Source organism: Felis catus, chromosome A3 (genome assembly GCF_018350175.1).
Source record: "Felis catus isolate Fca126 chromosome A3, F.catus_Fca126_mat1.0, whole genome shotgun sequence".
Taxonomy (NCBI): domain Eukaryota; kingdom Metazoa; phylum Chordata; class Mammalia; order Carnivora; family Felidae; genus Felis; species Felis catus.
The window spans coordinates 45,260,763-45,284,742 of NC_058370.1; the positions used below are offsets into that span (position 1 = coordinate 45,260,763).

The 23,980-nt window shown below is 42.3% G+C and overlaps 1 protein-coding gene across 5 annotated transcripts in view; it reads left to right on the forward strand.

The window, feature by feature from the left end:
- The window catches only part of CFAP61 (cilia and flagella associated protein 61), a 285,236-nt gene extending 261,394 nt beyond the window's left edge, over positions 1-23,842 (forward strand). For all 5 annotated transcript variants that reach the window (XM_019826881.3, XM_019826883.3, XM_011280983.4 and 2 more), the window contains 2 exons: positions 14,102-14,192; positions 23,415-23,842. In XM_019826881.3, the coding sequence (XP_019682440.3) occupies positions 14,102-14,192; positions 23,415-23,615 (292 nt within the window). In that variant the 3' untranslated portion in view covers positions 23,616-23,842. The remainder of the gene's footprint in view (positions 1-14,101; positions 14,193-23,414) is intronic.
- The last annotated feature ends 138 nt before the right edge of the window (positions 23,843-23,980 follow it).

Genomic DNA, 23,980 nt, shown 5'->3' on the forward strand with positions numbered 1-23,980 from the left:
CCAGTCCCTGAGGAGAAAAATTGTAGGATTTGGCCAAAAACAGACTTTCTTACAATCAAACAACAAAGAGTGCTTATTTTAATTAATTATTTCATACCAAAAAAGATCTGAGGTAACTTACGCAAATATATAAAATAATATATAATTAAGAACAAGAATAATAACCATAGCAACACAATACACATGGAGCCCTTCGCCTGTGCCGGTCATAAAGCGACCTTGTTCCTGGATTGTCTCCAGGTTCTGATAGTGAGTCTTGGAGGGAAGGACCGTCGTTTTCCCCATTTTACAGCTAGGAAGACCAAGGCTGGGAGAGGTTACATAAGCAATAAGTAGCACAGCTGGGCCAAAAATAAAAGTCATCAGCAAATGGGAATCTAAGGGCAGGACACCTGGGTGGAGCTGAGCTGCCGTGTAGAGGGTGGGTATTTGAGCATAGGTTTTTATTTAGAAAATCCACACATTTGGCTTTGAATTCCTTCAAGGTCGTAAGAAGGAGGGAAATATCCGTGGTTGGATTTGTAAGGGTCATAAGATAAATGCATTCCATTTTCTAAGGTGAAGCAGTTTCTCCTGGTCTAAGTATCCAGAATTCAGAAAAATAAATAGAGGCAGACAGATCTTTCAGATATTCCTTTATGGCATTTCCAAAAACCAAGACTTATATCTCCAGTGGCAAGGGTGGCAGGCAGTCTGTGCTCTGTCCTCAGCATGATCTGGGTGCTGACACTCACTCAGGACAAGTGTGTTCTTTGAGATACTATGAAGCCTAAGAAAACTTTTGTGCTTGAGAGAGCATGGCCTCCCCATGTTGGTGTGGGGCGTGCCAGGGCCCATGGGCTGGTCAGGATCTCCCTCTAGAGACAGTTATGCGTGTGCCCAGCTCACAGATAAGCCACACCAGTTCCAATGGCCTGCAGCAGACGGCAGCCTCTGTGCACTGAGCAGAGAAAGCGGTGCAAGGCAATGTTTTCTAGCACCTCTGCGGCCAGCTGACTGTAAGACCAGCCAGGACACTGTAAGATGCCAGGCTTTATTTAAGTACTGTTAGCTTCTGGTTCCTGGGTACACCGTGATAATCTGCTGAACACCACCTCTGTGGATTCCTGAGCAGACCAGCCATAGGAGAGAAGTTGTTTACAAGCCATTCAGAAGATGGCTGACTTCTGCCCCAAATTAGAATTTTGGTTTTAGTGCTAGTGCATCGTAAGCCATTCTTCCTTAGAGCAGTAAACACCCATTATCTGTTGAGGCCAGTTCTAGACTGTGACAAAAAAACATAGCCAATCTTTATCAGGTGACAATTACAAGTGGTTATCAAATAGCTAGTGGGTTTTGCTTTCAAAATCATTAATCTTACCTTTCCAGGTGTGCCCCAAAGCAGTAAGTTGACTAGATAGAGATTCTGGCAAACTCAGGTTGGACAGGAAGCATTCATAATTAAACTTTCATTTCAGTCTGCAGGGTTCTTTTGTTTTTTTTGTTTTTTTTTTTGTTTGGTTTTGCCTGCCCATGTGATATGTGGCATCCCTGAGTGAAGTCCACTGCCCCAGAAACATGTAATTTAATTTCTGAGCAAACCTAGGGTTAACTGGAAATACTTATTTGTTCCTATTATTATTTTTAAAAATTATATTGAAATGCATGAATCCACTTTCTTTCATGGGCAGAATAAAATTATCAGAATACAGCCTTATAGTGTGAATACAATTTGTCCCCTGTTCACTGCATTTAAGCCTGCTTGAGCTGGATGGGGACATGTAGGACACCAGGGCTCTCCCACGGGCTTGAAGGTGGCTGTCACATATGTAAAATGTTTTGTGTGGGTTTTGTTCCAGAGTGTTTAATTTGGGGTCTTGGTTGAATCTAGAGTAGTAGATAGGTTCTAGTTCTGGGAACGTCAACAACACACATTCTCCCAATTTTCATGAACTTAACTATAAGAAAAGAATTTTGTTAAATCAGATGCTGTGGAGTCTTTGGGCTATCATAGCAGACACAACATCCATTCATCATTCCTCTTCAGAAACAGAATCCTGATTTATAGGATGTTACATTGTATTCAAAATAAATGACAATGATTCCCAGCCTTCCCTGCAGCCAAGGAAGCCATATGACTAATCTTTGGCCAGTAAGACATAAATAGAAGTGCTATGTGAGATTTCTAGGAATTGTCCCTAAACGAGAGGGGAAGGAACCTCTTTTTCTCTTTATCCATCTAAGAACATATATGTGAAGACTGGAACTCAGCAGCCATTCTGCACCATGAAGCCAAGTGTCCTAAGGATAGTACTGTGATGTGATGGCTGTGGAACCACCATGCCCATCCTGGACACTCCACCTAGCCTTTTTTTTTTTTTATGTGAAAGAAAAAGTACTGATTTAAAGATTTTTTTACAGGAAATGAGATTTGGTTGTGCACTTGTTCAGAGCATGAACTTTGAGGTCAAGCAGAATTATGATTAAGACCTAATTCATCCTCGTGAGTTGTGTGACCTTGGGCAAGTCATTTAACCTTTCTGAATCTATTTATTCATCTGTAAAATGGACTGGCAAGTCCCACTTTAGAGGACTGGAATCAGGATGGAGTGAGATAATGCATAAAAACTGTTTAGCACAGTGTCTGTGGGTTTATGTCCCCAGATGAATACAACAGTACCTCCCCATCAAGCTGTGATAGAAACTTCCCTGTCCCACAAATAAAGAAACTGATCCCATTCACAATTGCACCAAGAAGCATAAAATACCTAGGAATAAATCTAACCAAAGATGTAAAAGATCTGTATGCTGAAAACTATAGAAAACTTATGAAGGTAATTGAAGAAGATTTAAAGAAATGGAAAGACATTCCCTGCTCATGGATTGGAAGAATAAATATTGTCAAAATGTCAATACTACCCAAAGCTATCTACACATTCAATGCAATCCCAATCAAAATTGCACCAGCCTTCTTCTCGAAACTAGAACAAGCAATCCTAAAATTCATATGGAACCACAAAAGGCCCCGAATAGCCAAAGGAATTTTGAAGAAGAAGACCAAAGCAGGAGGCATCACAATCCCAGACTTTAGCCTCTACTACAAAGCTGTCATCATCAAGACAGCATGGTATTGGCACAAAAACAGACACATAGACCAATGGAATAGAATAGAAACCTCAGAACTAGACCCACAAACGTATGGCCAACTCATCTTTGACAAAGCAGGAAAGAACATCCAATGGAAAAAAGACAGTCTCTTTAACAAATGGTGCTGGGAGAACTGGACAGCAACACGCAGAAGGTTGAAACTAGACCACTTTCTCACACCATTCACAAAAATAAACTCAAAATGGATAAAGGACCTGAATGTGAGACAGGAAACCATCAAAACCTTAGAGGAGAAAGCAGGAAAAGACCTCTCTGACCTCAGCCGTAGCAATCTCTTACTCGACACATCCCCAAAGGCAAGGGAATTAAAAGCAAAAGTGAATTACTGGGACCTTATGAAGATAAAAAGCTTCTGCACAGCAAAGGAAACAACCAACAAAACTAAAAGGCAACCAACGGAATGCGAAAAGATATTCGCAAATGACATATCGGACAAAGGGCTAGTATCCAAAATCTATAAAGAGCTCACCAAACTCCACACCCAAAAAACAAATAACCCAGTGAAGAAATGGGCAGAAAACATGAATGGACACTTCTCTAAAGAAGACATCCGGATGGCCAACAGGCACATGAAAAGATGTTCAACGTCGCTCCTTATCAGGGAAATACAAATCAAAACCACACTCAGATATCACCTCACGCCAGTCAGAGTGGCCAAAATGAACAAATCAGGAGACTATAGATGCTGGAGAGGATGTGGAGAAACAGGAACTCTCTTGCACTGTTGGTGGGAATGCAAATTGGTGCAGCCGCTCTGGAAAGCAGTGTGGAGGTTCCTCAGAAAGTTAAAAATAGACCTACCCTATGACCCAGCAATAGCACTGCTAGGAATTTATCCAAGGGATACAGGAGTACTGATGCATAGGGGCACTTGTACCCCAATGTTTATAGCAGCACTCTCAACAATAGCCAAATTATGGAAAGAACCTAAATGTTCATCAACTGATGAATGGATAAAGAAATTGTGGTTTATATACACAATGGAATACTACGTGGCAATGAGAAAAAATGAAATATGGCCTTTTGTAGCAACGTGGATGGAACTGGAGAGTGTGATGCTAAGTGAAATAGGCCATACAGAGAAAGACAGATACCATATGGTTTCACTCTTATGTGGATCCTGAGAAACTTAACAGAAACCCATGGGGGAGGGGAAGGAAAAAAAAAAAAAAAAAGAGGTTAGAGTGGGAAAGAGCCAAAGCATAAGAGACTGTTAAAAACTGAGAACAAACTGAGGATTGATGGGGGTGGGAGGGAGGGGAGGGTGGGTGATGGGTATTGAGGAGGGCACCTTTTGGGATGAGCACTGGGTGTTGTATGGAAACCAATTTGACAATAAATTTCATGTATTAAAAAAAACAAAAAAAAAAAAACAAAAAAAAAACAAAAAAACAAACAAACAAAAAAAAGAAACTTCCCTGTCCCAGAGTGCAGTAAGCATCTGCCAGGTTGTAAGCTACCTTAGGTAGTAGAGCCACACACCGACTAACTATGGAATGACTTTAATAAGAATTAGAAACACTGGGCCACCTGGGTGGCTCAGTCGGTTAAACACCCGACTTCGGCTTGGGTCATGATCTCACAGTTCATGAGTTTGAGCCCCGCATCAGGCTCTCTGCTGTCAATGCAGAGCCTGCTTCAGATCTTCTGTCTCCCTCACTCTACTCCTCCTCCAGCCTCTCTCTCTCTGTCTCTCAAAAATAAATAAACATAATGAAATTAACAAATTCGAAACACTGTACAAACACATCACATCTCTGATTTCACAGATATCATTGCTTAGGACAAGGCAGAAGTAGTTGTTTCTTTTCTTTCTTTTTTTTTTTTTTGAAGGATAATCAATCTAAAAATTTTTGAAGTAATGAGCAATGTCCATGAAAAACTGATGGGTTCCGAAGTGACCAAAGGTTGGCAAACACTAGCAAAAGAGAGGTTGGCAAACAGAAATGCAGCAACAAAGAACTGAGGACAAGCAGATGGCAGTTTCACTCCTGCCGAGGTCCTCCCCAGCCTTGCTCTCCCCAGTGTACCCCTCCGCAGCCTGAACCCACCTCAGTGTCCCTAATTCTACCCTCCGCACTTCTAGGGTGAGGACCACGCTTTCACAGTGGTTCTCTCTGTGCCCCAAAGCGTCTGGCTGTAATTGATTAATGGCAAAGAATGACCCCGGAGTTGTTCCCCTTCCTTCCCATTTTATAGCTATGGAAGTCAGGAGCCCTGGAAGACACCTAGGACAGAGAAAAGGGGAGAGAAAAGTCCTCACAGGAGCACAGTGGGGAAGAAATGAGAATTAAAGCACAAGTGAATTGAGCCAGCAGAGAGTACAGAACCAGAGGAAAATAGGTGCTAGAAATAAACAGGGTTTTGAAAGGCCTCATTGAACCTGTTAGGATGGATAGATGAATGGATGGATGGATGGATGGATGGATGGATGGATAGGTAGGAGGATGGGTAGTTGGGTGGGTGGGTGAATGGATGGATGGGTGGAAGAAGAAAGGAAGCTAGAACATAGCATGTGTACTTAGCGGAAAACATGTATACAAACCTGCCTTCATCTCACCCAGACCCCTTCACCAGGCTTTGCACACCCACATGCCTTCTGTGACCTATAGATGAGCAATACCATCCAGGCTGGTAACCACAGTGATGTGCCAAAGGGGGCATCAATTGAGCTGATTACTGCCACATAACTACAAGGACCCAGCATTGCCAAATATGATTTTTAAAGGAAATTCCCCAAATCCAATTTCCAAATGTTGTTCAGGCCAAAGCAGCCACATCTGTAGGTCATGCCTGGCCCCCAGGGTATCTGGGCACAAAGTTGATTACATACCCTGATGTCCATCACTTCCTGCCTTCTGTGTATGGAATGTAAAGAGGAGAGACAAGGCCCACCGGCCACGTTCCAGCCCACACTGCCACAAGTCTGAGGCTCGATGCTGGGTGTGACCTACAACCAGGCATTGTGGGAATTGTCTATCCTCCGTGTTGAATCTGAGATCCTGTCAGTACAAGAAAGGACTTGGACAGTGAGGATTTCATTCTCTAAGTCAAGCCTGCATGTCAACCATCTTCTCACCTGGAGAAAAGGTAGTTTCCAGCTCAAGCGAACCTCTGTGCAGTTGTGAGTGGCAGCTGGGGATCCTCTTAATGAGTCTAAGAGCACAGACTATTATCCCTCCAGGATAAAATTGGAATGATTTTCACTAAAAAAGAATAAAAATAAGAATAAAGAAAAAGAAGGAAAGAAAGAAGGAAGGAAGGAAGGAAGAAAGAAATAAGGAGAAAGAAAGAAAGATTTTGGAGAAAGGTCTGTGTTTCTTCTCTGCCCACCTGCCTCCTTTTTCCTAACTATGGAAATTTTCATGGAGCAATTTTCAGTTGAACTTCCGCATGCAGGGAGTGCAGCCCAGCTCTTCAGCACCTCTCCTTCCCTCGCCGCCTGCCTTGAGGTTAAGATCCAGGACTGGAAAAACAACATCCTCTACCCTGTTCTTTTCGCTTAGACACTTCGGACTTTCCCCCAAGGCCAGTGAATGCAACTTCCTCCATCCAGTGTGTCTTGTGGGGTTGCTTTTCTCAGCATTCAGCGTGGCCAATGGCTGAGCTAGTTACCAGATCCCCACCCTGCTTCATACGATTTCGTCAATAGAGTTGGCTGATTGACCAGATGAGGATGAGACTTCTGGAGAAGTCTGATCAATTGCTTAATGATTGGGCCGTATCGACCAGGAATGGTTAATAGAGTTCCACAAGTCAACATTTCCCGGGGCTTCTGAGAAAAGCGTATCATTTGCAAAAGTGATGGAGAATTTAAGTTCCCCCAAGGAACCCGGGCCAGCCATTGGCAAGATGAACAGAGGCAGTAATGTCTTCTGTCTGGACCCTGGAGAATGTGTGTCAGCTTTTCCTCACAGCTGTGTAGAAACGATTTGTGTGACGTTAACACCGAAATCCACACAGCCACTGAGAAATCACATTATCCTCGTGTTCTTACCTGACGTTCTCTCCTGAGGATTTCTAGGCAACCAGCTATGAAGGTTACCCAGTGGCTCTGGTTAGTCTTCCTTTTTTTGAACATAAATTGGGAAAGAAGTTAATATTGTTCTTGTTTTTAAAAATTCACAGTATTCATGGAAATAGAAATTTCCCAAAAGCTTATCACTAATGCTGAGTATCCACAGCACTTGGGGCGGTCAGTGCAGACCTGACCACAGCCTTGGCAGGGATTCCAGATGCTCCTCTCCTTTCTATGGAGAAGGAAAAAAAAAAAAAAACAAACAAAGCACAGATATCTTTCAGTTTGTAGGGAGAAAACTAGACCTAAAACTGTTCATAATGCATAAACTTCTTTCTAACCCCCTTATATCATCTCTGTTTGATCATCATGTTTGACTCCGCACATTCTTATCAATTGCAAAATGAGTCTGGTTAAGTTCAGAGCTTTTCTAATTTTAATAATGAAGGCTGCTTTAAAGGAGGCCCATAGGGATCTGTACTGTTCTAAACCCCCCTCCTACCTAAACTGGGTCCCAGGAGCTGGTGCAAAAGCTCTCCATGGAGAGGAGGCAAGGCAGCCTGAGTCTGACCCCTGCCCTCACCTGCAGGTGTCTTCAGGAGCCTGGGCCCCACCTGCTCTTTCAGTCTCCTAGGGGCCAGCCTGTGCCAGATGCTGTGGGGACCCATAGCCCACAGTGTGTATGAGAAAAGGATAAGTGCCCAGTTAGCTTTCCTGCAAGAACTGCCCCCACGCAGTGAAAACAGTGCAGAGAAAGTAAGTGAAAGCCATCAGGCCAGGAGTTAGCTTCAAGGAGAAGGTTCGTGTTGGGCTTGAGCATTGGACAGCAGTAGGGAAGACACAGGTGTGGAAAAGGCTCCTCTGGGCTGCAAAAAATGCACAGAGCCCATCAGGCAGGAAGGGCAAGGTAGAAGGTATCTGGAAGCGGCCAGAGGGGGTGAGAATCTTAGACCCTCCACAGAGAGGAGACAGCAAAGGGAGCATAGGGCAACCGAGGTGCAGTTTGGAGTGGGGAGAGCCTGAACTAGAAACAGACTCTGAGGATGTGCCCTCAAGCTGCCTGTCAGTGGCCCTCCCACTTGCCCTGAGCCTCCCCTCCCCACTCTGAGCATGCAGAGAAGGGACACCCAGAAGCTCTGCAACCCACAGCCAGTTCAGGAAGGGAGTTGACCATGGCTTTGCAGTCCCCGTGCCGCTGAAGCAGTGAGTGTAGGAAATGCTCAGCAGGCTGCACCATTAAGGTTGGCGCTGTCCTTCCCACGAAGGATGGAAAAAGAAATACAATGCAAGCCCATTTCATTTTCTTCCATAATGGGATTGAATTGGCCTACTTTGAATAAAAAACATTGGCACCTGCTGGAAGGAATCAGGTCCAGACTGCCTGCCATATGGGATGCTTTTGCCCACCTGAGAGAGTCTTGTCTGCCTAGGGTTTGTGAACTAGGATTCTCAGTAACCTTCAACCACGACAAATTGGGTTCTGAAATTCTCAGTGAACAAACCTCACCCCAGCTTTATACATGCATTTTGTTTGGTTTGGTCACCGAGCACATGGATTTTTAGCAAGTAGATTATAATGTCTGCATATGAAAATTTTCCCCTAAAAAGTATAGCCCCCTGCACATTGCAGAAAATAGAAATCCAAATAGCTTTCATCCTAGGCTGATGCTCAAATCCAGGAATTTAGAAAAACAAGTCTTCAAGCCACACAGCCATTGGCCTGAGGGGCAGCTGGCACGTTTGAAAGGCACCATGTTCTGTGATGGGAGACTATTACTTTATTTCTGAGGAAATACTGGACTAGAGGGTTACTAAAAATTTTTATAAAATTGTTACACAGCCCCATTTTCTGTACAAGTTAATTTCCTAAAATGTTACTTTTCCCGGGTCCAGAGAGAGGGAGGGATGGACAGGCAGAGCACAGGGGATTTTTAGGACAGTGAAACTCTCCCACATGACACTGCAGTGTGGTGGATGGTAGGGTATATAGTGCATAGAATGTTTGTCACATGACAAATGAACCCCAGTGTAAACTATGGACCTTAGTTCCAAATAATGTATCAATATTGGTTCATCAATTGTAACAAATGTGCTTTACTAATAATGCAAGGTGGGGATGGGAGGAAACGTATGGGAACTCCGTATTTCTGCTCTATTTTTTCTGTACACCTAAATCTGCTCTAAAAATAAAATATATCAATTAAAAAGTTAATTTACCAGAAGGAAACAAGTTTCGGGGGGAACATGGAAGTGAACTACCGACAGGGATACAGCTACTTGGGGATGCTGTGAATGGTAAATGACCAAGGACCATCACCCAGAGTGTGGTTCCTCATCACAGTGCTTGCTGTGAGGTCATTTGTTGAGCCCCTTAAAAATCACCACCAAATTAAGCAGTTTTTGTAAGAACTGGGGAAGAACTTGCAAATGAGATTCTTCTCTGGGTAGATTTTTTAGTCCATTTTTTCCCTCCTTACCAAAGGGACCAATTCCTTTCACCACTCACTATCTAAAACACCTTGTCTCTAATGCCTGCCCTACAAAAACAGCAGCTACTTCATCTAACAATGGAGATGTTGCTAATTGTCCACCCACTCAAGAGCCTGACCTGAATCCTTTAAACAGAGCAGACCGAGGGCATCTCGGAAACTGCAGATTATCTGCTAGTCATTTTCTTCCTAAATCCTGTTCAGTGCCACACGCCATCTGATCAGAGTTTCCGTTGGAATATGTGACCTTCTAGTGGGACTTCTGTTTAGGGACTGAGTCTGAACTCCTTCATGTTTTACCCCTGGCTAAGGGTTTTATGCACATTTAGCCTGATCCGTGTGGCAGGCTGTGAGCAATCTGGTGTTGCAGACAGGTGTGAAGAAGCTCTCTAGGCGGGGTGGGAGCCTACACACTGCTCCCGGTGATGCACCAGCTCTCCCTGCTGTGAGAGCCTTAGCATTCCATGACCCTGGTGTAAGTTGCCCCTAGGGGCCGCCACTGAAGCTGCAATAAAATTGAGAAGGAGCCTTTGGAAGTCAATTTACTCGTTTGGCTTCCAGGGTATTGTGAGAGGAGAGAGAGAGAGAGAGAGAGAGAGAGAGAGAGAGAGAACAAGTGGGAGATGGGCAGAGAGCAAGAGGGAGAGAGAGAATCCCAAGCTCTCTCTCTCTCTTGCACTGTCAGGCTCTTGTACTGTCAGCACAGAGCCTGACGAGGGGGCTCAGTTTCACGAACTGTGAGATCATGACCTGAGCCCAAGTCAAGAGTTGGACACTCAGCCAACTAAGCCACCCAGGCACCCCTGAATAGAGTTCTACAAACCTTTCTCTTTTGTATGAAAAAATGGCTGTCACAGATGAAATCCAGGAATATGGGTAACAAATAGTTTGCTACAGAGATTGTTACCTTCTGGAAGAGGGTCTCAAAATGTTTTCCCATAGGAGACAATGTTAGGAAGTGTTAAAGAAATACGATTTCAGGTCTCCCAGATCTTTGGTTTCCAAACTGTTCAATGTATTTTGATGAGAATAGAGGTGGTCAAATACCTAGGTGCTGTTACTGCTGGACACTGCTGTGAGAGGCATGGAGAGTTTCAAAGACAGCAAAAGAAATAATTTGCAAAAACATCCAACTTCTTCTTCATGCCCCCCTCCCCCACCCCCTACCCTAATCCTCCACCCCTGCCAAGCACTCTACAGATGGGCTCAGCAACTATCTTTTCAGAGGATTAAGGGTCACTTGCTTCTCCAGCCATCTGTGTTCAGCTTTGTGGACAGAGGCTGCGGGAATGTGGGTGTTAGATGGCGGGCCAGGGCCCAGGCTGGGCAGGCTGTGACCTTAGGGAAGTGGGGTTCCCCCACAATTCCCTCTGTGAAGCCAACAATGAGGAGGGCCAAGTAGTGAAGGCTGCCTGAACCGTACCTGGGCTGTGGGAACAGGGCCATGCAGGAACCAGGAAAGCAGAGAGAGGATGTACCACCTAGAAGGATGTGGTTGTAGGCCCCAGAACCAAGAGGGAGGGCACTCCTGATGGTACTGTGGAAACACACAGGGGGCATCTCAGCAACTGGGGAAAAGAAGCCACAAATTTAAAAGGGCCCACTGGGGGGCGCCTGGGTGGCTCAGTCGGTTAAGACTCCATTTTCGGGTTAGGTCATAATCTCAGTCTGTGGGTTTGAGCCCATTGTCTGGCACTGTGCTGACAAGCTCAGAGCCTGGAGCCTGTTTTGGATTCTGTGACTCCCTCCCTCTCTACCCCTCTCCTGCTCATGCTTGCTCTCTCTCTCTCTCTCAAAAATAAAAAAATAAACATTAAAAATATTTTTAAAAGGGCCCACTGGTTCCTAACTTAAGAATTATGATAGTTTCAAAATTTGCACAGCCACAATTCCCTGAAGCTTTTCTAGAAGCTGTTTTGATCTAAGAGGCAGGGACCATCCTAGCAAAGCCGTGCTTGAGTGTCTGGACATAGGCTGTAATTGATGTTTTGGTCCAAGAAGCTACTACTCTCTGAGGAGATGTGTCAAAACATCACCCCAAGGTGCTCATCCTTGCCAAGGTGGCCAGCCCTGCACCAGTGCCTTTGCTTAAGGACTTAGATGGATGTTGGATGTTGGCCAGGGTTTGTAGGGGCCCAGAAACTCAGCCAGAATGCCTATCAATTTGGCTCCATTCACTAAGAATTAGGTGGCCTTGAGTAATTTCAGAGGCGAGCAGTCCTCTGACATTTCCGCAAAGTGCCCACCTGACACCCTCAGCCTTGCTTGCTGTGGGGCTTAGCAAGATCATCCTGGAGCTCTGGTTTCACATACAGCTTTCCCAGTCTTCCCAGTGATGCTCTTTTTCATAATGCTTCCTGTCTTGGGGCATTTTGCAGAGTTCTGTCACCAATTTATTTAGCAGAACTTTATTCTATATTAATGAAAGACCAATCCGAGCCAGGCAGAAAGAATGTACACAGTGCAATGTACATTCATTCATTTGTGAAGATTCATAAGATGCCTTTCGCATGCAAGTGCTGAACTGGATCGCCATGGAGCGATTTCAGTGGTCCCCCTTTCCCCGCTGGAAATATCTCCAAGACCCCCAGTAGATGCCAGAAACCGTGGTTAGTCCTGAGCCCTATATGTTTTCTTCAGCGCATACACACCTACGATAAAGTTTAATTTGCAAATTAGGCACTTTAATAGATTAGCAACAATAATATAATAGAACAGTTATAGTCATACACTTAATGAAAGTTATATGAATGTGGTCTCTGTCAAAATACCTTATCACAGAGTAGTCACCCTTCCTCTTGTGATGACGTGAGCTGATAAACTGCCCACATGATGAGACGAAGTGAGGTGAATGACATAGGCACTATGATGTAGTGTGAGGCTACTACTGACCTTCTGACAGTATGTCAGGAGGAGGGTCACCTGCTCCGGAGTACGGTTGACTGCGGGTGACTGAAATGCAGAAAGTGAAATCATGGAGACAGAGGACTGCTGTACACAACAGCTCTGACTGGGCTGCTGCCTCCAGGAGCATCTTTCCCACCCATCGCCTTCCTGACCTCACCTCCCTACCAATCTCTGCTCTTATCTCCACTCTGCCTCACAGAGTGCTCTTAGCACACTCCTGGCTCCAGGTGTTCACATCTGCTGTTCCCTCTCTCTAGAGGGCTCTTCCCCCAGATCTCCACATGGCTCTCTCTCCCTGCCCTCAAGCCTTTACTCCCTGAGCTTTTCTTTGGCCTCCCCTATCCTTGCCTGCCTTGTGTTTTCTCCTAAGCAGTTCTCATCATCCAACAGGCCTTATGTTTACTTATTTATCACTTGAATATAAGCTTCACAGTGGCAGGGTTGATGGTCTATTTTGGTCCTTGCTGTTTCCCCTGTGCCCAGAATACTGCTGGGTGCACAATAGATGTTCCATAAATATTAGTGGAATTCATAGTTGAATGGAAAATAGGTAATTAAGCATGAAACTAGGTCATATTCTGGTCAAGCAAATAGGTGATAGGTAGTAAGTGATATAGCTGAGTGCCATGCTGATTGTAGCACAGACTCTTATCATTATACTTGTCCTTTAAGGCCTCAGTCGTCCCTGGGTCTCGTCACTTCCTTCCCTAAGAATTAACTTCAGGTCTGGGAAAACAGAAGGTGCTCGTCTGCACGTGGGCACCAGGTTTTTCTTCCCTGGTGCACACACATGGCATCCATTAGCAGTAATGGGAACAACAAACTCACATCCAGAGAACAGTGAAACCCACGTGATCAACGTGTCTCCAGCGTGAAAGAAGTGATGTTTCCCATCCCAAGACACTTAGCATTAAAATAAAATCAGAGTTAAAGTAACAGTAAATGGTCTTGGTTCTCCAAGAATGCATCACAAAGCATTTACTCCAATGGTTTTCAGTGAAAAGTTAGCCAATATAAACACCGAAAGAGCTGCTCTCCTAAAAGATGTTCAATTAAGCATCAGTGCAATTGTATGGAGACTATGTTGCAACACCACCGAGGTGGCCTGTTTTTCTGGTCATTATTAATCCAGAAACCTTAATGATGAACAACATTTGTGTTATTGTCTACCCAAATGTAATTTGTTTATGCAGCAGTTCAGTTAATCCTGCAATCTGTTTTTCTCAAATGAGGGCAGATAATGGAGACACCGTTCTTTACAAGTCTTCAGGCTTTTAAATTCTGATAAAATCAGGATTCTTCACTGGGTCTTGCCCCAGCTCTGAATTAAACCACTTTAAATGTAATTATGGAACCTGGCCTTACATCAGGAACATCCATTTAAAAAATTGATTGGCCAGGCTGTTCCACGAGGCATTTTATGAGCAAACGCTTGCGAAGGGGCCAGAACTGTAATTTATAAAGGCAAAAAGCAGGTAAATACTTTATTAGTGGTAATGAGAGCGTTTCCAGCTAACTGAATCTTTTCTTTCCTCACTAGCTACTTCATGGAGCCATGGTGCATGGCCCTGTTTCACGATCGTTTTATTGATCTAAGGAAAGAGTTACGCCAGATCTTGACCTCCAGGGAGGTAAGAGTGATTAATAGATATGTGAGTTATTCCTTGCAGATTACAAGCACTTTGTAGTTGTTGGTCATTTAGACTTTTCTCTACATTCCCCCTTTTGGTTTTATTTACAACTGTACTTCTTATAAACAAGATTTGGAGTATGTGAACATAGACAGTGATATTTCAGGAAAAGTGGATTATTTAAATCCTTTTATGAGAGGCAGGTTTCTTTTTCCTTTTTACAAGTAACTGTATTTTCATGATCAGTTAACAGGGATGGTGACTGGGAACCGAATCTGAGTTTTTTCGACTTGCTCTCAAGAATGGACATTGCATGCCTTTAGTTTCTGCCCTATTGCCCACCATTTGCTAGATATTTGTGTGTCTGTGTGTTATTATAAAAATGTAAAGGGAAGGTGTAAGATGCCCAGACACGCCCCTTTTATAACCCAAACTGCTTTCTCAAAGTGATAGGGAATTAACTGGAAGGATACATTTCCCAAAGACTCCATGCTCAGCAAGAAATTTGACTCTGCAGTGTAAGTAGTGAAATATTCGTGAAGCTTTAAATTAAATTCTTTCTTGCAACACTAGACTCCTTAATGAAGCTGTGGAGAGTTAGTGTCTGTGCTCACAAAGTAGTCAGATATCCATCGCAGACTCTCCCTTGCTCCACTCAGATAAGGGCTGGCCCCAGTGGGCACAGCTTAGTTTTCCACCATGTTTTATTGTCTAAAAGGGCAAGTACTGCATCTCTGTTATCACTTCCACTTGAGAGCACCTGTGACCCTCAAAGGTTCCTGTGGTGTGGGCTCCATATTGGGCAGCATAGATACAGATCACACACTGAGTCCGTACTGCCTGCACCGCCTTGCTTAACCATGACACTATTGTCATGGTCTTGACTTTACCAATGAGGAGGCTGGAGCCAAGAGACTTTAAAGGCCCCTGCCATGGATTACACAGCTAGCCTCTGGCCAGCAAGCTTCAAACTCAAGGATGTCTCACTCCAAAGTCAGGAACATAGGCACTGAGCCATACAGACTAAACTGTGTGGCTTGGTACCTTCTCTTCATTGTTCTCCCCCTTCCCAGTTTTATTCTTGGGATCCAAGATGGGAAGATTAAATAATCTTACTAATCTGAAGTAGATTCAGATTGGGAAAGATAGGTTTAAAATATAAACCAAACTAGGGGCGCCTGGGTGGCTCAGTCGGTTGAGCGTCCGACTTCAGCTCAGGTCATGATCTCACAGTTTGTGAGTTCGAGCCCCGCATCGGGCTCTGTGCCAACAGCTCAGAGCCTGGAGCCTGCTTCGGATTCTGTGTCTCGCTATCTCTCTGCCCCTCTCCCACTTGTGCTCTGTCTCTCTGTGTCTCTCAAAATTAAATAAAAATGTTAAAAAATTAAAAATATGTATATAAATCAAACTCAGTTGTCTTTAGGATCCACATAGATAGGAACCAGGCAAGTAAATGTACATGAGGGAGGCAGAGGGGACTGTAACTATGCAAAGGTCATCCATGCTAAAGGTACTCAAATTTGGATATATATATGTATATAGAGAGCTACGGGTCAGATGGGTCCCTGCACTTCATCCTAAAACTGTGAGGGAGTCAGCTGAGGTTGAAATATGAACCTGAGTTGTAAGCCTGGTGATGACTGAATTTCACTTAACTCCTTAGACCCCTCTCTTCCTCTCAAAATGTAATCTGCAGCTCATTACTGCACCATAGTAAACACTCATTAGTTTTCTAGTTAACCCATCAAAATTCTGTGCCTAAATCCTTCCAAACCCCAGAATCGAGCTCCTCAGTTAATATTTTACACAGAGCCAAAGGGTTTTAGGTGCCACGCTTAAAAGGGAAGCTTTCCTCTCACCCTTCCAAGTTCACTACCAAACCCAACAACAGTCGCTTTTCATGGCCCTCACTGAGATACCCTCAACCTTTTATCCATGGAGAGACATTTGCTCTGGGTCAGTTTGCTATGCATGAAATCAGCATAGACAATAGGCCCTTTCAGTAGATCAGAAGTGGCCATGAATACTTGTGGAAGACACAGTAAGGACCTCCCCACCATCTTGTGGCTTTTCTAGATTCCCATAAAGTGAAACCTCTGGAAGGGATCTTGCTCTGCTTTCTGCGTTTACATGTGTCAAGTGGGAAAGGCCACAGGAAGAGGTGCTGCATGCAGTGGTGTCTGCCTCTAGCTCAGATCCTTGTAGAACAGGGACTACCTGTTCCCAACTCAGTGAGCTGTGGGAGGAGTGAAGGAGGGGATATGTGCAAGTACACAGCACAGAAGAATGGCTCCCAGTAAGTGCCAGCCCCCACAGGTAATGGTGGTGGGGACAGGCAGACAGTGGAAGTGGTACTCATATTAAGCAGATATGCAGGAGTTCATTTGAGAGCCTGGTAATAGGAAAATAAAGAGGATAGCCTTCACTAAAGAATCATGGTAATTCCTTTTCTCAAATATTGAGATTAAGTAGCCCATTTCATTTTACTTTCCATATTGTCTATAGGAAAGTACAGCAGTCCAGTCCCATTGACTATGATATCCTATAGCTCAGCATATCAGTTTTCCTCTACTTCCAAATGCAGAGAAAGGAATAAAAGACTATTATTTATGACTGTTATTGTAAGTCATCTCACATCTATGTATCACTTATTTTAAAAACAAACCCATTGTAAGATTTCACGAGTCTTGCATGGAAGTAAAGAGGAACAGATTAGAAATCCACTGACACTGTGTTTAGCTTAACCAGAGTCACTGACCAAAATGAAATTTTATATAGTCAAGATTATTCTTCAAAAATGTAACAATTATAAATATATATGCACCAAGCAACAAAACCTATATATATATATATATATATATATATATATATATATATGTATATGGCAAAAGTTGATACAATTGAAGGAAGAGATGGTTCTAAAATAAGAGCTGGGGAATTCAATATTTCACTTTCAGTAATGGATAGAACAACCAGGTAAGGAAATAGGGGACTTGAACAACAGGATTTCAGTACCCCACTTACAGCAATGGACAGATCAGCTAATCAGAAAATCAACAAGAAAACAATGGCTTTGAATGACACACTGGACCAGATGGACTTAACAGATATATTCAGAACATTTCATCCTAAAGCAGCAGAATATACACTCTTCTCCATGGAACGTTCTCCAGAATAGACCACATACTGGAACACAAATCAGCCCTCAACAAGTACAAAAAGATTGAGATCATACCGTGCATATTTTCAGACCATAATGCTGTGAAACTCGAAATCAACCACAAGAAAAAATTTAGAAAGATAACAAATACTTGGAGACTGAGAAACATCCTACTAAAGAATGAATGGGCTAACCAAGCAGTTAAAGAGGAAACTACAAAGTATATGGAAGCCAATGAAAATGGCCACAACCCAAAACCTCTGGGACACAGCAAAGGTGGTCATAAGAGGAAAATATATAGCAATCCAGGCCTCCCTAAAGAAGGAGGAAAGGTCTCAAATACACAACCTAACCTTACGCCTTAAAGAGCGGGAAAAAGAACAGCAAATAAAACCCAAAACCAGCAGAAGACAGGAAATAATAAAGATTAGAGCAGAAAATGCTATCAAAACCAAAAAAACCAGTAGAACAGATCAATGAAACCGGAAGCTGGTTTTTTGAAAGAATTAAAAAAATTGATAAACCACTAGCCAGTTTGATCAAAAAGATAAAGGAAAGGACCTAAATAAAATCAAGAATCAAAGAGGAGAGATCACAAACAACACACCAGAAATAAAAACAATAATAAGAGAATATTATGAGCAATTATATGCCAATAAAATGGGCAATCTGGAAGAAATGGACAAATTCCTAGAACCATATACACTACCAAAACTGAAACAGGAAGAAATAGAAAATTTGAACAGATCTATAACCAGTAAAGAAATCGAATTAGTATTCAAAAATCTCACCAAAAAACAAGAGTCCAGGACCAGATGGCTTCCCAGGGGAATTCTACCAAACATTTAAGGAAGAGTTAACACCTATTCTCTTAAAACTGTTCCAAAAAATAGAAATGGAAGGAAAACTTCCAAACTGTTTCTATGAAGCCAGCATTACCTTGGTTCCAAAACGAGACAAAGACCCCACTAAAAAAGGAGAACTATAGACCAGTTTCCCTGATGAACATGGATGCAAAAATCCTTAACAAGGATCCAACAATATATTAACAAAATTATTCACCATGACTAAGTGGGATTTATACCTGGGATGCAGGGCTGGTTCAATATCTGCAAAACAATCAATGTGATTCATCACATCAATAAAAGAAAGGACAAGAACCCTATGATCCTCTCAATAGATGCAGAGAAAGCATTTGACAAAATACAACATCCTTTCTTGGTAAAAACCCTCGAGAAAGTAGGAATAGAAGGATCATACCTCAAGATCATAAAAGCCATATACAAAAGACCCAACACTAATATCATCCTCAATGGGGAAAAACTGAGAGCTTTTCCCCTAAGGTCAGGAACAAGACAGGGATGCCCACTCTCACCACTGTTATTCAACATAGTATTGGCAGTCTTAGCCTCAGCAATCAGACAACACAAAGAAATAAAAGGCATCCAAATCGGCCAGGAGGAGGTCAACTTTCACTCTTTGCAGATGACATGATACTCTATATGGAAAACCCTAAAGATTCCACCAAAAAACTGCTAGAACTGATTCATGAATTCAACAAAATTTCGGGATATAAAATCAATGCACAGAAATCAGTTACATTCTTATACACCAACAAGGAAGAGACAGAAAGAGAAATCAAGGAATTGATCCCATATACAATTGCGCCAAAAACCATAAAATACCTAGGAATAAATCTAACCAAAGAGGTGAAAAATCTATACACTGAAAACTATAGAAAGCTTATGAAAGAAATTGAAGAAGACACACACACAAAAGGAAAAATATTCCATGCTCCTGGATAGGAAGAACAACTATTGCTAAAATGTCAATACTACCCAAAGCAATCTACATATTCAATGCAATCCCTATCAAAATAACACCAGCATTCTTCACAGAGCTAGAACAAACAATCGTAAAATTTGTATGGAACCAGAAAAGACCCCAAATAGCCAAAGCAATCTGGAAAAAGAAAACCAAAGCAAGAGGCATCACAATTCCAGACTTCACGCTGTATTACAAAGCTATAATCAAGACAGTATAGTACTGGCACAAGAACAGACACTCAGATCAATGGCACAGAATAGAGAACCCAGAAATGGACCCACAAATGTATGGCCAACTAATATTTGACAAAGCAGGAAAGAATATCCAGTGAAATAAAGACAGTCTCTTCAGCAAGTGGTCCTGGGAAAACTGGACAGCGACATGCAGAAAAATGAACCTGGACCACTTTCTTACACCAGGCACAAAAATAAACTCAAAATGGATGAAAGACCTAAATGTAAGATAGGGAGCCATCAAGATCCTCGAGGAGAAAGGAAGCAAAAACCTCTTTGATCTTGGCCGCAGCAACTTCTTACTCAACACATCTCCAGAGGCAAGAGAAAAAAGCAAAAATGAACTATTGGGACCTCATCAAAATAAAAAGCTTCTGCATAGTGAAGGAAACAATCAGCAAAACTAAAAGGCAACTGATGGAATGGGAGAAGATATTTGCAAATGACATATCAGATAAAGGGTTAGTATCCAAAATCTTTAAAGAACTTCTCAAACTCAACACCCAAAAAACAAATAATCCAGTGAAGAAATGGGCAAAAGACATGAATAGACACTTCCCCAAAGAAGACATCCAAATGGCCAACAGACACATGAAAAAATGCTCAACATCACTCATCATCAGGGAAATACAAATCAAAACCACAATGAGATACCACCTCACACCTGTTAGAATGGCTAACATTAACAACTCAGGCAACAACAGATGCTGGTGAGGATGCGGAGAAAGAGGATCTCTTTTGCGTTGTTGGTGGGAATGCAAGCTGGCACAACCACTCTGGAAAACAGTATGGAGGTTCCTCAAAAAACGAAAAATAGAACTACCCTACAACCCAGCAATTGCACTACTAGGCATTTATCCAAAGGATACAGGTATGCTGTTTCGAAGGGACACATGCACCCCCATGTTTATAGCAACACTATCAACAATAGCCAAGGTATGGAAAGAGCCCAAATGTCCATCGATGGATGAATGGATAAAGAAGATGTCATGTATATATACACAATGGAGTATTACTCGGCAATCAAAAAGAATGAAATCTTGCCATTTACAACTACATGGATGGAACTAGAGGGTATTATGCTAAGTTGAATTAATCAGAGAAAGACAAATACCATATGACTTCACTCATATGAGGACTTGAAGACACAGAACAGATGAACATAAGGAAAGGGAAGCAAAAGTAATATAAAAATAGGGAGGGGAACAAAACATAAGAGACTCTTAAATATGGAGAACAAACAGAGGGTTACTGGAGGGGTTGTGGGAGGGGAGATGGGCTAAATGGGTAAGGGGCATTAAGGAATCTACCCCTGAAATCTTTGTTGCACTATATGCTAACTAGCTTGGATGTAAATTTTTAAAAAATTAAAATAAAAAAAATGTTTTAAACAAAACTTTTCCATTTACAATAACATCCAAAAGAATAAAATACTTGGGAATAAATTTAAGTGGGCGGTGTAAGATTTGTATACTGAAAACCTCAAAACATTTCTGAAAGAAGCTAAAGCAGACCTAAATAAATGGAAAGCCATTTGTGTTCATGGACTGGAGACTGAATATAATTAAGATGGCAGCACTCCCCAAAGCCATGTACAAATTTAATGTAATCCTATCAAAATCCCAATGGCATCTTCTGCAGAAATGGAGAAATTCATAGGAAAATGCAAGAGACTCTAAATAGCCAAAACAATCTTGAGAATAAAAAATAGTTGAATGACTTACACTTTGCAGCTTGAGAACTTACTACAGATCAGCAGTAACCAGGACAGCATGGTACTTGCATAAGGATAGATCCAGAGATCAATGGAATAAAATTGATAATCCAGAAGTAAAAAACATTTACATGGAAAGATTTATGTCATTCATCATTAGGGAAACGCATAGCAGAACTACAATGAGATACTACTTCACACCCACTAGAGTGGCTATAGTAGAAAGAAAAAAGAAGTAACAAGTATTGGCAATAGATGGTCACACTGAAGGGGAGCTGATCACACTGAGGGACAGATGGTCACATGGGGAAAGATGGTTACCCTGAGGTGGAGCTGGTCACACTGAGAAGGGAGATGGTCACATGGGGGAAGACGGTCACACTGAGGGGCAGATGGTCACATGGGAGGGAGATGGTCATACAGAGAGGACACACTGTGAGAGGCAAATGCACAAAATCTGTTTACGGTCTAGAGCAATATTTGTCTTAGGTAAACTTAAAAGCTCCATTTTGTGATTTTACAGTATTTACTGCACTGTCAGAACAGCACCATACACCATTCTACAATTTTTGTAAAGTTGTTTTTGTTTGCTATGATTCTCCTGAAAAACTAAGGAAGAAAGAACACACCTTGTGTGTGTTGTGGAAGATATGTTGGGGACATGCTGGCAGCACCTCTAATATTTCATCCTGGGCATCAGGTGCCTTTTTCTGTCACTGTTTCGTTGAGCTGATTTAAATCCGAAGTCCAGTGAGCCTCACTGACTGTTCTCCCAAGTGATGTGTGTGTAATCTCCAGGACTTCTGTCAGTGTCTCACTGACAGAACCAAATAATTCTGTTATGCTTCCATATAGTTTGAACCTATTTTCCCATCTGTAAAATTCTGTTAATAAATTAATGATCTGCAAGTCACCTACTTTTTTTCTGTTGAAAATAAAAATTATTGGAAGTTCAAGGAAATATAGCACCAAAGTCCCCGTGAGCCTGCTGTTAGGGTCATTTGGAATTATTGTGGTATTCAGAATGTACACAGCTCAAACCTTGGTGGAGTGCATTGTAGAACAAATTCCTATCAATGGGCAGATACGTGATGGAGCAAATAGGGTAAACCTCAACCGTAGAATCTAGCCATGTGTGTGTGCTGGTGCTAAATGTACAATTCAGCCAACTTGCCTCTATGTTTGAGTATTTTTATAATAAAATGTTGGAAAATTCCCTACTATATTTTAGATATGCATGGCATGTGATTATCAACATTAAATAACTTTATTCTCTCTAAGCCTTGTCTTTAAAGATGTCAATAAAATTTGAATTTACATATATACATATATAACACCCAGTGCTCATCCCAACAAGTGCCCTCCTTAATGCCCATCACCCGTTTAGCCCATCCCCACACCCACCACCCCTCCAGCAACCCCCAGTTTGTTCTCTGTATTTAAGAGTCTCTTACGGTTTGCCTCCCTCTCTCTTTTTATATTATAAAATCCTATTTCTTGAGAGAGGACTGTAACCATATAAAGTAAACCATCTAGAAGTTTTCATGTGAAAAAGCTTAATCACTTCCTTTCTTACTTTTAAAACAAGCATGACCTGCAGATAACTTTTATCTGAATATTAAGAACTTAAAGTTACTATTCTTGCTGAACCTTGAGGACATTATTCCAAGTCAAGTAAGCCAGCCTCAAGAAGACAAATAGTGTTTGATCCCACTTACATGAAGTACCCAGAGTAGAGTCACAGATAGAAAGTAGAACGGTGGCTGCCAGGGGCTGGTGGAGGCAGAATGGGGAGTTAGTGTTTAATGAATACAGAGTTTCAGTTTGGGAGAATGAGAAAGTCCTGAACATGGATAGGGGATGGCTGCCCAACAATGTGGATGTCCTCATTAAAACAGGAACGCCTGGGTGGTTCAGTCGGTTAAGCGGCCAACTTCAGCTCAGGTCATGATCTCACAGTTTGTGAGTTCGAGCCCCATGTCAGGCTCTGTGCTGACAGCTCAGAGGCTGCAGCCTGCTTCAGATTCTGTCTCCCTCTCTCTCTGTCCCTCTCCCATTCACCCTCTGTCTCTCTGTCTCTCTCAAATATAAATAAATATTTTAAAATTTTTAAATGGTTGAAACAGTAAATCTTATGTATATTTTGCCATAATTAAAAATAATTTTTGAAAAGTTAGGGGACAAGAACAAGCACCCTTGAGAAGGTGATCACTCTTTTTCATTTTAGTGAAACTGCCCTCTTATTGTCCAAGTAATTTCCATATCTGGCCACTTCCTCTATTTTCCAGGAGGAAGACCTTCCTTCCATAGAACAGTTAGCCCATCAGATAGAAGATGAAGAAATTAACCTGAAGGAGAAGCCCAGGAAATACCTCAAAAGAGTTTTCCAGGAAACTATCTACAAGGGGCTGGTGGAGAAGAGCATCCTTGACTACCTGCAGTATAATCACTACCACCTGCCCATGTATGCATGGCCAGGCATCATTTAGTGCATGGCCATACCCTCCGCTTTGTCACACATGTAGTTTCTGGAAGTACTGAGTATAAATAGGAAACCTCTCTGAAACCTGGCTTTACAACCAAGCTTATGCCTGTAGTTTTCTATGGTTCCAGTAGGTGGCGCACGGCCATGGGTCTCTATTCTGGAAGTTTTTGAACACCAGGCATGTTCCAGGGCAGAATAATCCATTTCAGCAATAAAATGGGATGTACTGTATTAAACTTGTCTTTATGTTGGGTGTGATTCTGATATATTTCCTGGAGTGCCCTGCTGCCATTAGTTTTTCACCTGTTTACCCAGTAATACTCCTGGGCAATAAAAAAGAAAAGCATGTGCCCAGAATGGAAAATAGGC